Source organism: Equus quagga, chromosome 15 (assembly GCF_021613505.1).
Source record: "Equus quagga isolate Etosha38 chromosome 15, UCLA_HA_Equagga_1.0, whole genome shotgun sequence".
In the NCBI taxonomy this organism is placed as follows: Eukaryota; Metazoa; Chordata; class Mammalia; order Perissodactyla; family Equidae; genus Equus; species Equus quagga.
The window spans coordinates 25,271,894-25,290,264 of record NC_060281.1 but is presented as its reverse complement, the minus strand read 5'-3'; the positions used below and the strand labels follow the sequence as shown (position 1 = coordinate 25,290,264).

General features: G+C 57.3%; 2 protein-coding genes across 2 annotated transcripts in view; both read right to left on the bottom strand.

Annotated features, from left to right (window-relative positions):
* KCNK17 (potassium two pore domain channel subfamily K member 17) overlaps nt 1-8,712 on the bottom strand; it is a 13,609-nt gene extending 4,897 nt beyond the window's left edge. The window contains exons 1-4 of the mRNA XM_046641151.1: nt 8,304-8,712; nt 5,169-5,283; nt 1,283-1,443; nt 635-809 (exon numbers count right to left, since the gene is read on the bottom strand). Of these exons, the coding sequence (XP_046497107.1) occupies nt 635-809; nt 1,283-1,443; nt 5,169-5,283; nt 8,304-8,684 (832 nt within the window). The 5' untranslated portion in view covers nt 8,685-8,712. The remainder of the gene's footprint in view (nt 1-634; nt 810-1,282; nt 1,444-5,168; nt 5,284-8,303) is intronic.
* A 1,717-nt stretch (nt 8,713-10,429) lies between these two features.
* Nucleotides 10,430-16,596, bottom strand: KCNK16 (potassium two pore domain channel subfamily K member 16). The gene is made up of 5 exons (XM_046641152.1): nt 16,384-16,596; nt 13,221-13,335; nt 11,997-12,163; nt 10,987-11,152; nt 10,430-10,675 (listed from the first exon to the last, which is right to left on the bottom strand). Exons 1-5 carry the CDS (start codon nt 16,594-16,596, stop codon nt 10,452-10,454), a joined length of 885 nt encoding a protein of 294 aa, XP_046497108.1. The 3' UTR covers nt 10,430-10,451.
* Between the last annotated feature and the right edge of the window lie 1,775 nt (nt 16,597-18,371).

Here is an 18,371-nt window from a genome sequence, read left to right as displayed (position 1 = left end):
GGGGGGGGGGGGGGGGGGGGGGGGGGGGGGGCCCAGCCATCCCTGCCACCCTGCAGAATGTCCTCCACTGCCACCTGGTGGGTATCTGCCTCGGCTTTAACATGCAAGGTCTGGGGCCCTTATCTCGCCCACAGTGGGCCCTCTGGACCCCGCAGTCCTTCCTGGCTGGCACTCAGAGTCTGGCCGCCCGTTGTTCCCTGGTGGGGGTTGGGGGAGGCTGGGGTTTCTTGAGTCTCCTAGACTCCCCTGCCTGATCACTGTGGGCCATGATATGGAATACGTGCCCCAGCCCCTGGGTAGTGGGAAGCTCGGCGTTTCATGAGGGAGGGTGAAGTGAGGCAGAGAGATCCCAGGACAAGGACAGACGGGGGAGGGAGGTCAGGGACTCCCTTATCTGGGGAGCTCTAAGAACAATGGTGGAGCCTGTGGACCTGTGAGCCCTCCCAGCCCTTGTCAAGATGGCCAGGAGTTGTGGCTTACTTTTTAGCTGGGTGACCTTAGCCCTATCACACAGCAAAGGCAGGTTGAACATGCCAAGGACCGTGTCCTCTGGACTCTGAGCCTCCAACCCCCACAGGGCCTGACTACAGGGGACATGCCCCCCTCTACCCCTGCCGCCCGCTGGGGCTCTTACCAATCACGTAATCACCGAAACCCACGGTGCTGAGGGTCATGAAGGCGAAGTAGAAGCCCTCCACATAGCTCCAGCCCTCCACGTGCGAGAAGAGCAGCGGGGGCAGCAGCAGAAAGAGCAGGAGGCCGGAGAGGAGAGCGCTGGAGCCCGCCAGCCACTGGGCCTTGGCCGGGTCCTGTGGTGCACACAGCGTCCAGCCCCATGTAGCCTCTGCCCAGTGTGGGGGAGCCGGGAGCAGACAGCCTGGGGGTACTGAGCTGGAGGCAGCAAGCACTGCCCCAGCAAGAAGGGGGCTGCCCTCGCGCCTCTCCACCTGGTCTGTGTTCTCCAGACTCCCAGCCAAGACCTGGGCTGCCCCTTCCTGGCCTCTGGGTCCCACCACATCTCCTCCCCTGATGCCCCTTTATTACTAAGACCCCCACTGTGGGCAGTGACCCATAACCCCACCACATCCCCACCAGGAACCCCGATTCCCAGAATTAACGCCTATTCCCACCAGCAACTCACCCTCCTGGACCCCCATTCCCACCAGAGCCGTCTTTTTCTCACTCTGGGCAGGGGCTGCCCTCGCCATCAGTGACCCCGATTCCCACGAGCCGCCTCCTTCTCGAGGTGGCCTGTTCCTGCCCCCATTCTGCAGCCCCTCACCTGCCAGGCGCTCCCCAGCCTGCGGGCACAGCGGTGCACCACCTGCTGCATGAGGTGCCCCAGGCGGTTGAGCACCACGAGGTTGAGCGGGATCCCCACGAGTGCGAAGAAGATGCAGAAGAGGCGGGCGGCCATGGTGTGGGGGCTCAGGTTGCCGTAGCCTGAGGTGAGACGGGGGTGCTTCAGGGGACCTTTCCATCCCCAGGAGCCTGCATTCCTGACCCACTCCAGGTGTGGCAGCTGGTACTTATTGAGGCCTCCCTTTCCCATCCCAGCGCGGTGCAGGGGCCCCTATACATTCATCCCCTTGGTCCAATCTGACAACCACCATTCCAAGTGGGGATTATTCCCCACATTTCACAGACTGGAAAACTGAGGCTCTGGGAGCCTCAGCAGTGAGCATGAGCTCAAACCCAGGAAGGGTGAGCATCCCGTCTCTCCTCTCTTCGTTTCCTCCCTCTCTGTGTGGGCAGAGGGATGCAGGAGAGCAGCCTGGGAGGGTGCAGAGTCTCCAGCCGCTGCACCTCCAGGATCCACTGCACCCTTCAAGCTGAGGGCACGCTGTCTCCAGGCTGCTCCCAGCCCACAGCTGGAGGGACGGGCACCAAAGCTGGGCCAGCCCTGCCCGATGCAGCGTTCCTCTGATGGGCAGTCCTGCTCGGGGGCTCCCACCGCCAGGCAGAGCCTTTCCCAGAGCCTGCAGTGTATCCCACTCAAGGCCCCTCCTTCCCTCTCTCCCTTCTCAAGTGTCAGACCTGCTTTGCAGGCTGAGGCTGTCACCATCTCTCCTGTTCCTTCTCCTTTGTCCTTCAAAGACTTCCCCCTCCCCCCCATGCTGCCAATAAATCTCTTGCACATCTGATTCTGTCTTGATATCTGATTTCCAAAGGACCCCAATGAACACACCTGGGCTTGCTCCCAAACCCCTCCAGGAGTGAGGGCAGACAATGGACCATCAGGTAACCTGGGGGAGGTGGAGGCTGGGGCCTCTGGTCATGAAGATAAGGGGAGGGGAGGCTAGGAGAGGAGGAGGTGTTCCTAAGAGGACTCTGGCACCCTGGCCATCATCCCGGGTTCTCCTTCATTCCCCTCATCTCTGTCTCTCCCTTCTTGGTCACCACCACTGTCTTGTCTTTCTAAAACGCAGACCTGATGATATCACCCCGCAGGTTAGGACCCTTTATTATTCATCATACCTGCTGGGGAGAGCCCAATCTCTCACCTAGCTGAGCTCAAGCTCATCTGGTCCCCCTGCTTTCCCAGTTCCGCCCACACTCCTGCCCCACCAAACCCCCAGACCACCTCATGCCTCTGTGCCTTTGAACATGTCACTCTGCCAAGACGCTTCCCGTCCTTGCCCACCTGTAAATGGCCCTTTGAGTCCAGACCATCCCATGGAGCGGCTCCCCAGCACCCTGCCGGCTTTGAGGATAACCCACTGTAAGCAGCATTTGTTTTCATGGTGGTTGCCCCCGCCAGGGAGCCTCAAGAACAGGGCTGGGTCTTAATCATCTTTATATTCTCAGCATTGGGCACAGGACCTGACACTTGAACGCTCACCATATGTGTGTTGAATGAGTACAGGAATGAACAAATGAGTGAATGAATGGAGAAATACAGGAATGCTCGTGTAAATAGGTGAACAGATGCCTTGCACCCTGCCCTCTGTCACTGCCTAACATCCCTGCCCCTCCAGGCTGGCTCAGCACTCCCCCACCCCACCGTTCCACACTCACGTGGACTGTATTGAAACTGCAGCTTACACCCACCCCTGCCATGCTGAGGGGTCTCAGGGAGCTCAGTCCCGAGAGAGGCCGAAGCTCGGGCAAGTGCAGAGCTCGGCCTTTGGAATCAGAGGCACTTCCTGGGTTTGAATCCCAGCTCTGCTCCTTGCAGGCTGTGGCACCTTGGGCAAGTGGCTTGACCTTTCTGAGCCTGTTTCTTTGTCTTTAAAATGGGGATGTTGACATCCACCACACAGTGTGGTGTGGGACGAAAGGAGGCAAAGGAGGTGTAGATGGGAATGTGAACCCTTAAGCATCTAGTATATAGAAGGTGCTCAATAAATGTTTATTGCATGAATGAACGGATGAATGATTGAATTCCACTGGACCAGCTTCTGGTCTGAGGACATCAGAGGCATCTCGAGTCCTATCCATCTTCCCCTCTTGGCTGTCATAGCTTCCCTCCTCTAAAGGCGGACACTCTCCTTCCTGTTGGCATCCAGAGAGAGTAAACCTCTTGGTTTCCATCTACCCCTCTGCCTGGCTCCTTGCCGACCCCTCCTCCAGCTGTGGGTCCCCAGCTGGGTTTCAAATTCCAGCTCTGCTGCTTACTAGCTATGTGACCTTGAGGAAGTAGTGCAACTTCTCTGTGCCTCAGTTTCTTCATCTGTGACGTGAAAATAACAAGCCCTGTCCTTGGAGTTGGACTGTATGGACAGAGTGAGATCTCTGGTGGAAAACAGCCCCACACGGGGCCTGGGACGAGCAGACCCCGGCTGGATCCTACTGTATCATGCACGGGGAATGAGGCCAGTCTCCCATCCTCTGTCCTGCTCCCCACTCAGAGCTGGCTCAGAGAACTTTAGGGAAGAACCGGGTAGTGAGGAAGCGACAAGGAAATAGTCCAGGCTGGGACAGGCTGTGAAACCGAATTCAGTGGGCCAAAGTCACCGGTCTGCGGTCGAGGGTATATGAGGTGTGGGTTTCAGAGACTGAAGACCCTCACCCTCTGGCAGGCCTGACCCGTGCTGACGGCAGCAACATCACCTACTGCCCTGGCACTCAAAAAATGCTGGTGGGATGGGTCTTTTTGGAATTCATTTAAGTGTCAGCATTAGTTGAGCACCCACTGTTTGCTGTGCCTTGTTCTAGACCCTGCGGTGTAAAGATGAATAAACACCATGCTGGCCAGTCCTTCCAGAGGGCAGGGTCCGTGGAATCTGAGGGACCTCCCAAGCATGCTTGTCTCAAGGTGGAGGACAGGCCCAGCTCCCGCGTGGCCCCAAGACCTGTTTCCAAGAAGTACTAGCCGACTTCAGACTAGATGGAGTGTCCTCTGGGTGCTCCTGCCTAGCCCCACTCTGGGGAGGACAGAGGCTGGGATACTGGTGTCACTGGGAGAGGATCCTGGTTGGCCAAGAGCTGGTGGAGGAGGCAGTGTGAGGCATCAGTGGCATCAGCCTGCCACCTGGTGGTCAGTCGAGTGTCATGCAGGGGCGGGGGCCGGGGCAGAGGTCCAGGGGCCGGGTGGGGATCAGGCCACCTGGCTTGAGTTATTTCCTGGGTTTCAGAGCTAGAGGGATCTAGGCTGCTCCCCTCCATCCCCCACCACAGCCCCAAGGTGCCCTCTCAGGACAAGTGCCACCTCAGCTCTCTGCAGGGCACGGTTAGGGACACGGGAGGGAGATCTGGCTCAGGTGTCCCCGTGTGAGGGAGGAAGGGAGCCTGGAGAGGATAGTGACAGGGGTGATGGAGTTGAGGAGAGGCCTCCAGGAACGGCCACCTCTCCCCAAGGCTGAGAACAGGGGGTCGAAAGTCTTTTTTTGGATTTCTGCCCCTCCTTCTTTCCCAACTCTCCCTCGCCTCTGCTCCCCGAGAGGCTGTGCGAGGCAGAAGTCCCCTAGAGCAGAGTTTCTCAGACTTGAGCATTGCACACAAACCTCCTGGGGGCCTTGGTAAAATGCAGAAACTGATTCAGCAGATCTTCCGCCAGGCCCGGGAGGCCCTAGATTCTGCTCTCAGGTGGTGTCCATGCTGCTGGGTCCGACCACACTTGGAGTCTCGAGGTCCTGATAACCTCTCCAAGAAGCAACTGGTTCCCCATCTCTCAGGGGGAGGCCACTCTCCCCAGCCCCACCCACCTGGCTCCATGCTGCCCTTACCAATGGTGGTGATGGTGGACACGGAAAAGAAGAAGGAGCCCATGAGCTCCCAGCGCCCCATGCTGGTGGTGTTGCTGAGGACGATGTCCCCATCCTGGTACGCTTGGACGATGCCCTGAAGGAGAGGCTGCAGTGACCGCTGGGCTCTGTGGGGGAGACTGCACCCACAGCCACACACATGTGCATACACGCATGCACACACGCACACACACAAACCCGTGGACAATTCTCACAACCATTCTTTGATGGCAGCCAGTCCACGGAAAGGAGGCTCTCCCCCTCCAACCAGGGGCTCCCCAGGGGCAGGAACCACAGGGACAGCTCCTTCCCCTCACTTGAGCCCAGGTCAGCCTAGGATATCTCACTGGCTGGAAGAACACCATTTACTTTCTCCTCTGCTCGCTCCCATTCCTGCAACAAGCACTGGCCAGGCCCGCTGCGTGGTGCCTTTAGGGAACCCAGAGATGAAAGAGACGTGACCTCAGTCCTCAGTGGGACGGAGCCAAATTGTCTAACTCTAGCACAGTGCAGTCCTTGCAGCTCTGGACACAAAGTCAGCGCAACTGCACGATCCTGGGGAAGATGCTCAACTTCTCTGTGCCTCAGTTTTCCTATCTATAAAATGGGAATCCTAATGGCACCCACTTCACAGAGTTGTTGTGAGGGTTAAACGAGGTATTACGTGTGAACACTTAGAAGAGTACCTGAACACGGTGAATGTTAGTGGTTGCCATCGTCACCATTATCACGAGTCTAAGGCAGCTGGAGTAGAGAGGAAAGGTGTTCGTTCTGATGGGGGTGGGGGCAGAAGGCTTCATGGAGGGAGTGATGGTCTCATTGGGCCCTCCTTGAGGGCCAGATAGGATTGCCCCTGGTGAGGGGCATTTAGGCAGATGGGTCAGCAGGAGCAGAGGCTGGGAGGTGTGACTGTGCCTCGGTTGTAGAATAAGGAGACTGAAAGATGGTTGTGGGCCAGGTCATGCTTGGCTCTGCCCTGCCCAGGAGCCAGTGGCAGGCTGCATCCAAGGCCGCTGAGCAAACAGAAGACAGGATCAGGTGTTTGGGCTCTGTGGCAGCTGGCAGCATAGAAGATGTTGGCAGACTGGAAGGGGAGAGATTCTTACAGGGGTGTAGAGTGATGGAGGGGCCTGGCCAGCATCCTGGCACAGGGTGGTCCAGGAGGAACACAGAGGAGATGTTCAGAAGCCCAGGCCTCAGGCTCCGTCTGGTGCGGGTAGTGAGGGAAGCATCTAAGACCAGTGTGAGTGTGTGTGGGTGTGGGGCCAGTGACAGAGATCTGGAACAGGTAGAGGAGCAGGGCTGGGAGGAGGAGGGCTGCTTGCCCTTGACCTTGGGGGAATTTGAGGGCTGCTAGGAAGTTGCATGTACTTCCCTGGTACCCCTCGGGGAGATCTGGGTTGGAGGCACCACATCTTTATTCCTGGGGATGGTTGAAGCCACAGGAGGGTTGAGGAAGGAGGTGAAGTGGGCGTGGAGTAGGAGGGGTCTGGAGGGGAAGTGTACAGAGATGGAAGTCCAGCTGGGAACCACCCCCATCCACAGATCCACACTGAGGCAGTCCTCATGGCGAGTAACAGCCCCATGCCTGTGTACATGTGTGTTTGTATTTAACCTCTCTGAACCTCGGTTTCTTCATCTCTAAAATGGGGATGAGTGTAATGGTACCCACATGTGAGGTAGGTGAGGATGAAACCAGTTAACACAGGTTAGTACACTAGGAACAGTGCTCAACAAGCAGTGAGTGCTATACTGGGGGAGTGTTTCTTACTATTATCATCACCCTCATTGTCACCTCCCCCCACCCAGGCTGCCTGCAGTAAAGTTCACCTCCTTTGCAAGGGTAGCACACAGCCCCCAGGACCAGGTGGTCGGCTGTATTTGTGGAAGTTTAGCGGTGGGGGGTGGAGGCGCTGTATTAGGTCCTTAGCAGAGGTGGTCTTTGCCCTGCCCAGCTCCAGGCCCTGCCGAATTGGCTCAGTCCAAGGGCTCAGGACACCACCTGTGCTCAGGTGCCCCGGACACATGTCCCGTCCCTCTCCTCGGAGGCACCGGGACTGCGAGGGGTCGGGGTGGGGATTCAGGCCAGGGGTGCAGCTGTCTGGGCCCAGGGACCTAGTAGGGACTAGGACTTTAATACTTCCGCCGAATCCCAGCAGCTCCTAGTTGGGCGTCGCCCGCCCAGAGTCGGAGAAGGAGGCCTCTATCCTTTCTCCATGCCCCGCCCGGAAGATCCCTCCCTTGCTTCCCCTCCTCCCCGCGCCGCGCTGGGTCCCCACCCTCTGAGCAGTCTCTGTCCTCAGTGACCTCTGCATCCTCCCGCGGCTGGGTGGGCGCGCCTAGTCCCTGGTGTCCGAAGGCTCGGAGTAAGGCGGACAGCCAAACAGCGCCTCTGCGTCCGCCCCTCCTCTCGGACCCGGGTCTGAGCACTTCGAGCTCTCCCCCCCCCCCCCCCCCCCCCCCCCCACCACTGACCCCCGACTCTGACACGCGCGCCTCAGCCCCATTCTACCCACCGCTGGGCCAAACGTTCCCCGCGCCCCTTTCCCCTAGACCCCGCCGGTCCCGCCCTCGGTCTTGCTCATCCTTAGACACCCAGCGCCTCCTGCCGTCCTCGCTCCCAATTCTCATATTTGCTCCTGGGGTCTCTCTGGGAAGGGACCAGATGTGACCCTTCGTCCTTCACTCGCGGTCTAACCCCGACACAGCACCGCGCGGTCCGCGTTGGACCCGCGCCCCGCCGCCTCCCAAGCCGGCCAAGCGCGCTGTGCCCCTATTCTGACCGAGCGGGCCGGCCCTTCCAGCTCCCGACCCAGCTAAGCGAGCCCCTGTCGTCCTCATACTCAAATTCGGATGTTGGCGCCACGCATCTCTCCGCAGGGCCCCCAAAAGAGGACTCAGAGGGCCGCGCTGCGCTTTCCTCTCGCTGGAGCCTGGGCCCTTTCCCCTGCGGTCCAGCCCACCTCTCTCGTCCCCTACCCGGCCACGCGCGCCCCCTGTCGTCCCCGCGTCTATCCCCTCCACCTCTCTTTTAAGCGCCCTCTCGCCCTCTGCCCGATCACCCTGCGGTCCCCTGCCCATCCCGTCGCGCCCGGGACAGCCCCGCTCGCCCCTGACCCGGATCATTAAGTCCAGCGCCGGGCCATCCAGACACGTGAAATTCCGCAGCAGCGCCCACTTGTGGTGCTGGAACCTCTCGGTGGCATCATGCGCCGCGGGGCTCTCCAGCACCCAGAACACGCCGGTGCCCAGCGCCAGGTAAGCCGGGTAGACGAACAGCAGGAGCACGGTGCCCGGCACCGCACAGCTCGGGGCCCTGCCCTCGGACGCCGTCCGCGCTCGCGCTCTGCACATCGAGGGACAGGCGGGGTGGCCTGAGCCGGGAGCCATGGACCAGGACTGAGGCGGAAAGGAAGGGCTAGGAGCTCGGCTGGTCCCTTCTCTAGCCAACGCCTGCCTGTGCCCAGTTTTCTTAGCAGAAGGGGCGTGCTGGGCCATGGGACAGCCTTGCCCCACCCCGCGCCGGGATCCAATCCCAGGGTCGAAAAGAGACCCGGGCTGTGGGCATCTGGCCCCTCCTCAAGTGTGTGTGGAGCGCTCACCCCCCAGGCCTCGCTCAGGGAGAAGGGGAGGGCCGCTGGGTGACCGCACGCGCAGAGAGGAAAGGGGCCCAGGGCCCCCCCGCGTGTCCTGTAGCAGGCAGTGGGAGGGACTCTGGAGACCGCACTCACACTCCGGGAAGAGAAAGTAGAAGCCACGTTTATTGTCTTAGGGTCCTGGCCTAAGTCCTTGGACCTTGGGACTATTGCCAAGGACTTGTTACCTGTCAAGTCCTCCCTGGGTCTCTCGCACCACCCTTTCCTTTGGGTACCCAAAGAGGAGGGACCCCAGCTCATCACCACTTGTCCGTGAGCCTGGTTGGCACAGGAACCTTGACCAGAGTGCTTGTCCATTGTCTGCTTCTGAAGAGGCCCTCTGACTCACTCCTTCCCCCAGATTGGAGGAAGGGTCCAGGGGATGTAAGGAGTCCATGGGGTCCTCAGTTTCCCAGGCCTCTCCTCCGTATCAGGAAGTCCTGGGGCGTAACCTGGATCCCGCTTGGGCTGTAGGTTTTTCCTGGAGCCTTCTCTGCTTCACAGCCTTGCCTCAGTCCTGTCTGGAGGTCTCTGGCCATTTATGGGCCTGCCTTGCTGGGAGAGGTAGGGGCTGAGATTTGCAGTTCTTGGTGAGGTTGGGCCTTGGGACAGACTGGTCTATCTCTCTCCTCGCCTTCTGGCCAGAGATGTTGCAGTCTGGCAGGGGAAAGGCCAGGGCTGCAGAGCGCATTCCCCGGGGAGGCGGAGCCTCCGTTAAGCTCATTTCCTAGAAGTCTCCTGTGATCTTCTGGCTCTCTGTTTTCCCAGGGGGTGTCTGGAAAGGCTCTTAAGGAGACAGGAGTCCAGGGCAGGTGATGAGGTCAAGGGGTGCCCTGAGGCGGTCAGGGGAGGCCATGCCCGGGAGAGTGGGTGGGACACCCAAGAGCGCCTAAGCCTTGTTCACAGGTAGCCCTGGGCCTCTAGGCAGGGGAACCCCTAGGCTTTGCGAGGCAGCCTGCCTACCCCTCAGGCTGTGAGCATCTTAGGGCCGGTATCCTATTTGCAGGAAGTTGCTCCAAGTTCCTGCCCGGCTCTCCCCTCTTCTTAATCCTCCCTGCCAGCTACTCCCAGGGCTCTCAGGCACGCCCCAGTCTGCCCCTGGCATAGTGTTTTGGGCACTGGGTTGGGGTGTCCTCTCTGCTTTGTTACTCCTTCCGTTTGACTAAACATACGTGGAGGGCAGTCACTTTCACTGTCGTACCCCAGAGCCTGGCACAGTGCTTGACACACAGTGGGGGCCTAACAAATGTATGCTGTGCACATAGCAAATAAGGCAAAAATAAAGTCTCTCTTCATCTGTTGTCCTCTATCAGGTCTCCTGGGAGGGGGGTGTGTGGATGGCAGTGGAGATTGGACCACAATGATACATATCTGGATTCCACTTTTCCAGACCACTTTTGAGGGAAAAAGGGCTGGGGTGCAGGGACGATGGCACATGTCTGTCTTTGATCCTGTCTCTGCATCTCCTTCCTGTTACTTTCTTGGACACTTCTCTCTCTTTTATTTCTCCAGAGAACTCCTGAGACCAGCCCTAGCTTGGGGGTGAGAGGGTTGGGAGAGGAGTAGGTGGTATAGGAAATCCAGAAGGCAGATGGGAGCTGGGAGGGGCTCCTGGGGCCACTTGGGGGCCTCATGCAGAGACGGGGATCTTCTGAGGTCTGGGGAGCCCATCAGCCTCCGGGGCTCCCCTTTCCTTGATGCTGAAGCTCCTGCTGGGCAGCCAGAGCTGGGAGCACCTGTGCAGAAGGAGCGGGCCCAGTGGGAGGACCAGTGCCAGCCACGCCAGGCCCAGGAGGATCCAGATGACCGCCAGGCTCCGGTACACTGAGATGTAATGCTTGTTGGGGTCTGTGCCTGGTAGGGAAGAGGGACATGATAAATGCCAGAGGTCTGAGGGTGCAGTACCCCCCAGGTTCCACAGGGGACCCCACCAGTCCCCCCATAACAAGGATCAGCAATGGAGGTTCCTGGGGGAAAAGATGACAGGTCCCAGACCAGCCACTTCTGAGGATGATGTGAGAATCCACAGCAGCCTCAGAAATCAGTTTCCCAAATAACGAGGGCTGTCAGATCCTCAGTAGTTCCCTCCCCTACCCACTGACATCTCCCCCTACCCCGAACCCTGGTGGCCTCCACCCTGAGCTATGTGACTGCCTCATTCTCACCGACGACATAGTCTCCAAAGCCGATGGTGCTGAGAGTGATGAAGGCAAAGTAGAAGCCCTCGCTGAAGCTCCAGCCCTCCACGTGGCTGAAGACGATGGGCGGGAAGATGAGGATGAGCACCGACCCCAGGATCAGGAACAGAGTCAGGGCCAGGATCTGCAGTATCTGGGAGGGAGGGAATCCGTCTCTGAGTCCCCTTGGAAGGCCCCATATTGTATGGTGGGGCGCCTGGGGCAAATTTGGGAGTGGGGCTGAGTCAGAGCTGGGTCCCCTCCCTGCCCCGCAGACCTTTGGGGTGGGGCTGGTATCCAAGTGTGCATAATCCTGCCTGGCTCAGGCAAAGATCTGGCCAGAGGGATTGCGTTCGGGGGTCAAGCGGGAAATTGGAGACCCCTTTTGGCTTGGGAATCTACTTGTACAGGCCTCTCAGGGACTCAGATCTGGGATAGAGGAATGTCACTGAACTGTCCCAAATTCCTCTGCACTCCTCCCCTCCTAGCGTGCCTGGCTTTGCAAAGGACTGGCCAGTGAGGTGGGAACTGGGGGCATGCTGGGTGGCCTGGAGTTTGTTTCAACCACAGGAAAGGATGTTGGAGTTCCGTGATGACCACGGAGAGGCGCCACGTTGACCAGCTGTCAGCAGGTGGCCTCCAGCTGTCAGCTCCTTCAGGGGGCACTTCAGCTACAGAGACCTGCCTGGCCCAAGGGCACACCCTTCCCAGGAAGGCCACCCTGGTGCCTGATTGAGGCAGGGGTATAAAGTCCTGGCCTTTTCAGCCTACTGTGGGCCAACACCGATCGTCTGCACACACTACAGAGCTCCTCGAGGGGATGGCCACATCTTTGTCCAGCTTGCATTGAAATTCAGCTTCTCCCTCTGCCCTTTGCTTCCACAGGCATCTACCCCTAATACCCAGCTTGCCGAATTTGGTCTCTGTATTGGCTTCTGGAGGACTCAACCTGCAATAGATTCCGTCACAGCAGGGCTGTAGGGAGGGAGGACCCGTACCTGGGAGCGCTTGGACTGGTCCTCCCACCCCTCGAGGGTGGCCAGGTGGGCACGCAGTCCTCTGCCCAGGTGGTTGAGGAAGACCACATTGAGTGGGATACCCACCAGGGCGTAGAAGACACAGAAGACCTGGCCTGCCTCCGTGCTGGGCGCCAGGTTCCCGTATCCTGCAGGGGGAGGGAGAGTGTGCAAATTAAGGAAGAGAATTCAGAACTCCCTCCCCACCAGACTCTAGCCGACTTAGTCTTCCATCACCTCTGGGGGGAGAAGGGGAGGTTCCCCTGTTCCCATGAACGCTCTTGCCACCCTCTGCTAGAATGATCTCTATTTATAAGAATCCTGCTTGTCTTTGAAGGCTCATTTTCAATGACACTGCCTCCAGGAAGCCCTCCCTCCTCCTCCCGAATAGATGTGACTCCCCATAGTGCTTTGTGTCATTCCTATCTATTTATCTACTTCACCTTGTGTTATTGTTTTTGGTGTGCTTACCTTATCCCTCTTCATTGGCTTGGAGGCTCCTTGGGGGCCGAGCCTGGATCCAAGTTCATATCCCCATACCCCGCACTCCCTTACTCTGCCTTAAGTCTCACCTGAGCTTAAGGAAAGTGTGTGGCATTGGACTGAATTGAATGGCTGGGGGAGACCAGGGTTAGCAGGGGTCTAGGGGTTTCCTTGCAGGAGGTGGATGTGTTTTCTGACTGAGGGGGCAAAGCAGACCATCAGTGCTAGGTCCCCTTGGAACATGGGGATATCACACGAAGCTTGGGGGGAGCAGTTTCTGTGCTCATAGATGACTATGCACCCCAAGTCCCTGCATCTCTCTCTACCAGAGAGGTTGTTCTGGCTTCAGGAGGGCACTTGGTGTGTGGGCAGGTCCCTAATGCTGGGGTGTTACATGCAAGATCAGCTCTCAGCCAGCCAGGGCAGGTGTGGGTAGATGAATACCTCTGTTTTCTCGCCTCTCAAAGCGCCTGTTCTGAGGATGGGCTCTACTGGCTTCTTGTAGGGTCCCCGCTGGCAGCGACCCCAGGTGCCCTATGCAGTGGCCTGCTCATCAATGTACACTTTATTGCCTTTTCTCTCTCTTGTTTCACTTTCCCACTTCTCTACTCATGCTTCCTGGAACCACCTCCTGGATAAACCACATCCTTGTCTCAGCATCTGCTTTGGAGAACCCAAAGCAAGACAGGCTTTGAGGAAGCCCCTCTCCACCGGACCCTTTACCTATGGTGGTGACAACCGTGCCGGCAAAGAATAAGCTGCTGCTGAAGTCCCAGTTGCTGGGGTTGGTGGAGTTGCCTTTGGGGTTCACGCCCTTCACCCAGGCTTCCATGATGACCTGTGGGGGTATAGCGGGGGATGAGGGGAAGAGGGTGTTGATGGCACCTGCTGTTGGCCAAGCTCTCAGCAGGGGGCTTTTGTGTCATCTCACTCCCATTTCACGGAAAAGGAAACTAAGACTCAGAGTGACCAAGGGACCTGGCCAAGATCATTGGATTCCAAGTCCACTGCCTGTTCCAGTGGCCAGTGTGGGCTGGAGGAGGGGAAGTGGGTTTGAGGAGGTGAGGTGGAGGATGCCGAAGGAGTGGTCCAGGTTGGAGATGCTGCCCATGGCCAAGAGGGTGAGATGCAAATGGATTGTCAGGACAATGTGAAGATTTCAGGTTGGATGTTCCTGGAAGGGTTTATTTGGGAACATGGGATTTGGGGACCACAGGGAAGCCATGGGGCTGCCCGCTCAGGCGGCTGATGGTGGGGGACGGAGAACCCAGTGTTTTCTGTTCTTCCAGAGGAGTGGGCAGCCTTGCTCTTTGCTGCCCTCTAGTTCCCAGCCCAGGCCTACAGGAAAAATTCCATCAGAGGCCAGGGCAAAAATGATACATGTGCGTGTGTGTGTGTGTGTGTGTGTGTGTGTGTGTGTTGTGGTGGCATATATGGGTGGCATGTTGTATACATGTGACGTGTGCATGAGTACTATATGTAATGTGTGTGCATGTTTTGTGTGTATGTGTGTGTTGAGTGTGTGTTTACAGAACCTGAACCCTTGCAGCCTAAGCCCCCTGTCCCTGAGCCAGCCCTCTTGGAGATGGGCAGGGCTCCTTCCCCATCTGCTGTGAATTGTCCCAGGGCAGGAGCGCAGCCTTGTCACCTGATAGAGGCCCAAAGGCAGCAGGAGGCGGTGGAGCAGGGGCAGCTCCTGCCTCTAGTTCCTGTGGGAACCAGTTCCCACTGGCCGGGTGAGCGTGTTCCGGCCAGGGTGGGGGTGGCCCCAATGGGCCAGGGCTGCTCAGGCATCCTGACACAGCCTGTCTGCTCCTCACTTTTGGCCTCTTCAAATGTGAACTTTAGCCTCCTTCGCTTTCCCACACACCCAGAGAGGCCAGGACCAAACATTCTAGAATGCACCGCTCCCTGGAGACCCTCACCCTGGGAGCAGCACTTGCCCTGGACCTGGGCTGTCCCCCTCAGCCAAGCTGAGGCCCCCCATCCCACTGAGGAGGGGCCTTGATGTCAGAGAGGGTACCGAGGGTGGGGTGCCAAATGTCGACCTTCCGTCCTTCTCCAAGAAGCCACGTGTGGTGGAGAGAGTCAGGCACGAGTCCCGTGAACCCGGGCAAGGCCTTGTTTCCTCATGGAGTCAGTCTTCAATATTGCTTTTATAGCTTTTTATAGTACTGTTTACAACTTTTCTTCTTCCTTGTGATTTTAACAGTAATGTGCGTTCTTCCGGAATCTCATCCCAGCATTCTTCTGCCTCTCAGCTAGACTCCCTGGCCAGTAATGGTCGCTCCAAAGGAGGCTGAGGACATCAGGGGCAGGGGTGTCCTGGCTCCCCTGGGGAAGCCCCCAGGAGCAGTTAATTAGTGGCGCCACCCTGGGGCTGCAGTCAACCTGTTGCCTCATTCCTCTATTTACAGAGCTAGTTGGAGCCCAGCTCCCAATCCTCCCCACACCCTCGGCTCCTGGGTTTCACATCTAACACTGGGCTGGGAGACAGAGGAGGTTCCAGGGCCTCCAGGGCCTCTGCCCTGCCTCCTGGGGTCTTGGGAGTCTCCTGAATCCTTCTCAGCCCTGTACTGCGGGGGAGGAAGGAAGTGAAGCCTGAGCCTGGAGGCCTCGTTTCCTGGAAGAAAGGGCCTGGATAGGTTTCTCACAGCTCCAGAAGGTTCTCTCTGACCGCCCAGCCCGCCTATCATCTTCTAGGCCAGCTGTTCTCCATCTTGAGGGGGCCTCAGCATCACCTGGAGCTCCCAGGTGATGCTGATGTGGGTGGTCCAGGGGCCACACTTTGAGAACTGCTCCTCCAGGCTGTATCTTGCCCTCACACTTATGCTAATTTGCATGGCGAAGAGAGTACAGCCTGAGTGCAGGTTCTGTATCTACCACTAACTGCAGCATTGGCCAACATACTGCACCTCTCTGTGCCTCAGTTCCCGTCTACGAACTGGAGATAATGATAGTAATAGATAAATATGAGGAAACACATGTAAAATGCTTGGCCCCAGGGGCTGGATCATGACTGGTCTAGCTCCGTCCTGGTGATCCTGTGCCCCACTGTTTTAGGCACATTGTCAATGCTCTATAAATGCCAATTATCATCATGATGAGTCTGCACCCGGCTTGATCCTCTGTGGTGGGTGCTGTCATTCACTAGATCCCTAGTCTTGAATGCATTCACCTTCCCCCACAACACCCAGGCTTTGCCTTGCTTTTGGTAGAGAGGGTGCTGGGGTCCCAGAGTTTGTGCAGGGAAGCAGAAGGGGCCCAGGCAGGGGGTGACCCGCCCTGCCACCATAGAGACTCCCCTGCATGGACACAGTGCTGCTGGAGCCCAGTCACCCCGGCCATTGCTCACCAAGCCCAGCTCCAGGTGGAACCCGGCTGGGGAGGGCCAGCATGGTGGCTGCTCCTGACATTTATCCCTGTCTCCCACACACAGCCCTTGAGTGTGGTCAGCACAAGGATGTGAGCTGGAGAGAAAAGAGGAGGAGCAGCAGCCCTGGATTTGAGTAGGGGAAGTGCAGAGTGCCGGAGAAGGAAATTTGCACAGCATTGATAACACTGACGCACAGTGCACATTTATGCAGCAAGTAGGAGCTTAGAAAGTGCTTTTAATTGGCTGCCAAATGTTTGCAGCACAGATATGATTATTCTTCTCATCTTACAGATGAAGAAAGTTGAGTCCAGAGAGGTTAAGTGACTTGCCCAATGTCACAAAGCCATCCAGTTGTAGACCTGGGGCTAGAATCCAGCACTAGGTCTCATCTGGCTCCCTGTTCCCACCACACTCTGCTTCCAAATGGGGCATCAGCCCTACGGGTGGCTCTGCACCTGCCATGAGAACCCCCATTCTGCCCACCATCCCACGCCAGCATCTCCCCTTCACCTGCACAAACTGCTCCAGGGCCCGCTGGTCCAGGCAGGTGTAGTTCTCCAGGAAGCGCAGCTTCTCGAACTGTAACTGGTCCCTGGACTGAGTCTCTGCCTGCTTCTCCAGCGCCTGGAAGATGGTGGCGCCGAGCAGCAGGTAGCAGATATAGGCCAGCAGCAGGGGCAGGAGCCTGCTACCCCAGCAGCTGAAGAGCCTAGCGCGGGGCATGGTGTAGCCAGGACTCTGCCAGGGCTGTGGGGCTGGCTATGGGAGGAGAGGCGGGAAGAAGGTGAGGAGTCAGCGCCCAGGGACCTGCGCCCAGCCTCCTGCCTGCCTCGCCCTCCTCGGCACAGGTGTCTGGAGGCTGGGGAGTCTGTTTGAACAGTGCGGCTCAGCTTGGCTGCACTAAGTGCCACTGAGCGCAAACAGGCCTGCCACCCCCCACCCACCCGGCTTTTTTTTCCATGGAGAGCAGCAAGTCAGAGGCACAGACCCCTCAAAGAGACCTACCGGGTCTTCCTGAGGTCATTGTGTCTCACCCTCTGCCTTTCAAGTTGGGTGAGTGTTTCTGGGCTAACTCTGATGCTCCCCTTTGCTCTGCAGGCCCAAATGGGACCCCTAGACAGCCTCCAGCTTTTCACCAGGAAGGCTTCAAGCCCCCAACCTTCGGAGCTGGGAAGAAATCAGAATGGTGTGAATAAACCTTGTATTCAGTTGCCTTGGCTACGAAATGGGGCCAGGAGAATTGACCTGCCGACTGGGGGAACCCGAGGATGAGTAGGCTGGGTGACAAATGAGGGCAAAGCAAATAGAGAAACGACCATCTCCATCAGGGATGGGATCAGGTTGACGCGCCTAATAAATTGGATGCATTTGCTTCATAGCTTTTGCTGATAATTTTCTTTGCCTGAAGTGCTTTAGCAGTTCCCTTCAGAGGAGAATGCGTTGGGGAGACGTATGGGTGAATCAAAAAGGGCTAACAGTATATCCTGGCCTGGGTGTTGACGGTGACTATGGGTAGAATGGGGGGGTTTTCCTGTCTTTCTTTTCTTTGCTTGTGTGTGTATGTGTTTGCAATTGCTTTATTGATATGTAATTCACATACCATATCGTTCACACACTTAAAGTGTACAATGGAATGGTTTTCAGTGTATTTGTAGAGTCGTGCAACCATCCCCACCATCAATTTTAGAATGTCTTATCACCTCAAAGAGAAAGCTCGTACCCCTTAGCTATCACCTCCACCCACTGGCCCACCACCTCAGCCTCTGGCAACCGTTAACCTGCTCTGTCTCTATGGATTTCCTGATTCTGGACATTTCATATAATGGAATCATACAATATGTGGCCTTTTGTGTCTGGCTTCTCCAATTAGCATAATGTTTTCAAGGTTCATCCATCTCGTAGCATGGATTAGTACTTTGTTCCTCTTTATGGCTGATCATGTTTTATTGTCTGGATGTACTGCATTTTATTTATCCATTGATCAGTTGATAGACATTTGGGCTGTTTCCACTTTCCAGCTATTATGAATAATGCTGCTCTGAATATTTGCGGGCCAGATTTTGTGGGATATAGTTTTCATTTCTCTCAAGTATATACGTAGGAGTGGAATTGCTGGGTCATTTGGTCACTCTACGTTTAATTTTTTGAGGAACTGCCAGACTGTTCTCCACAGAGGCCGTGCCATTTGACAGACCCACCAGCAGTGTGTGGGGTTCCTGGTTCTCTGCTTGTGTTGGTGACATCACCTGTAATGAGCTGTGGCAGTGGACACCAGGAGTTGCCTGCAACACCGCTTTGTACACGTCAGCTGCTGGCAGTGGGCATGACCGGTCTCGCCCATCTGGTACTCCTGCTCTGTGCTGCCTTAGGCCAGGCCCCCAGGAGCAGCCCTGAGAGGGGCGTTGTGTAGGAGCAGTGGAGTGCGTGCAGACCCATGAGGCGTGGGGCAAGCAGGCCAAATGAGGCACCCCAGTCCCAGCTCAGCCTGGTTCCTGGGG

Excerpts from the sequence above, each read along its gene's own strand:
- KCNK16 (XM_046641152.1), bottom strand. The coding sequence starts at position 16,596 with ATGCCCCGCGCTAGGCTCTTCAGCTGCTGGGGTAGCAGGCTCCTGCCC. Across the intron at positions 13,336-16,383 it reads CCCTGGAGCAGTTTGTGCAG|GTCATCATGGAAGCCTGGGT; the intron begins GTGAAGGGGAGA and ends ATACCCCCACAG. Across the intron at positions 10,676-10,986 it reads CTTTGGAGACTATGTCGTCG|GCACAGACCCCAACAAGCAT; the intron begins GTGAGAATGAGG and ends CTTCCCTACCAG.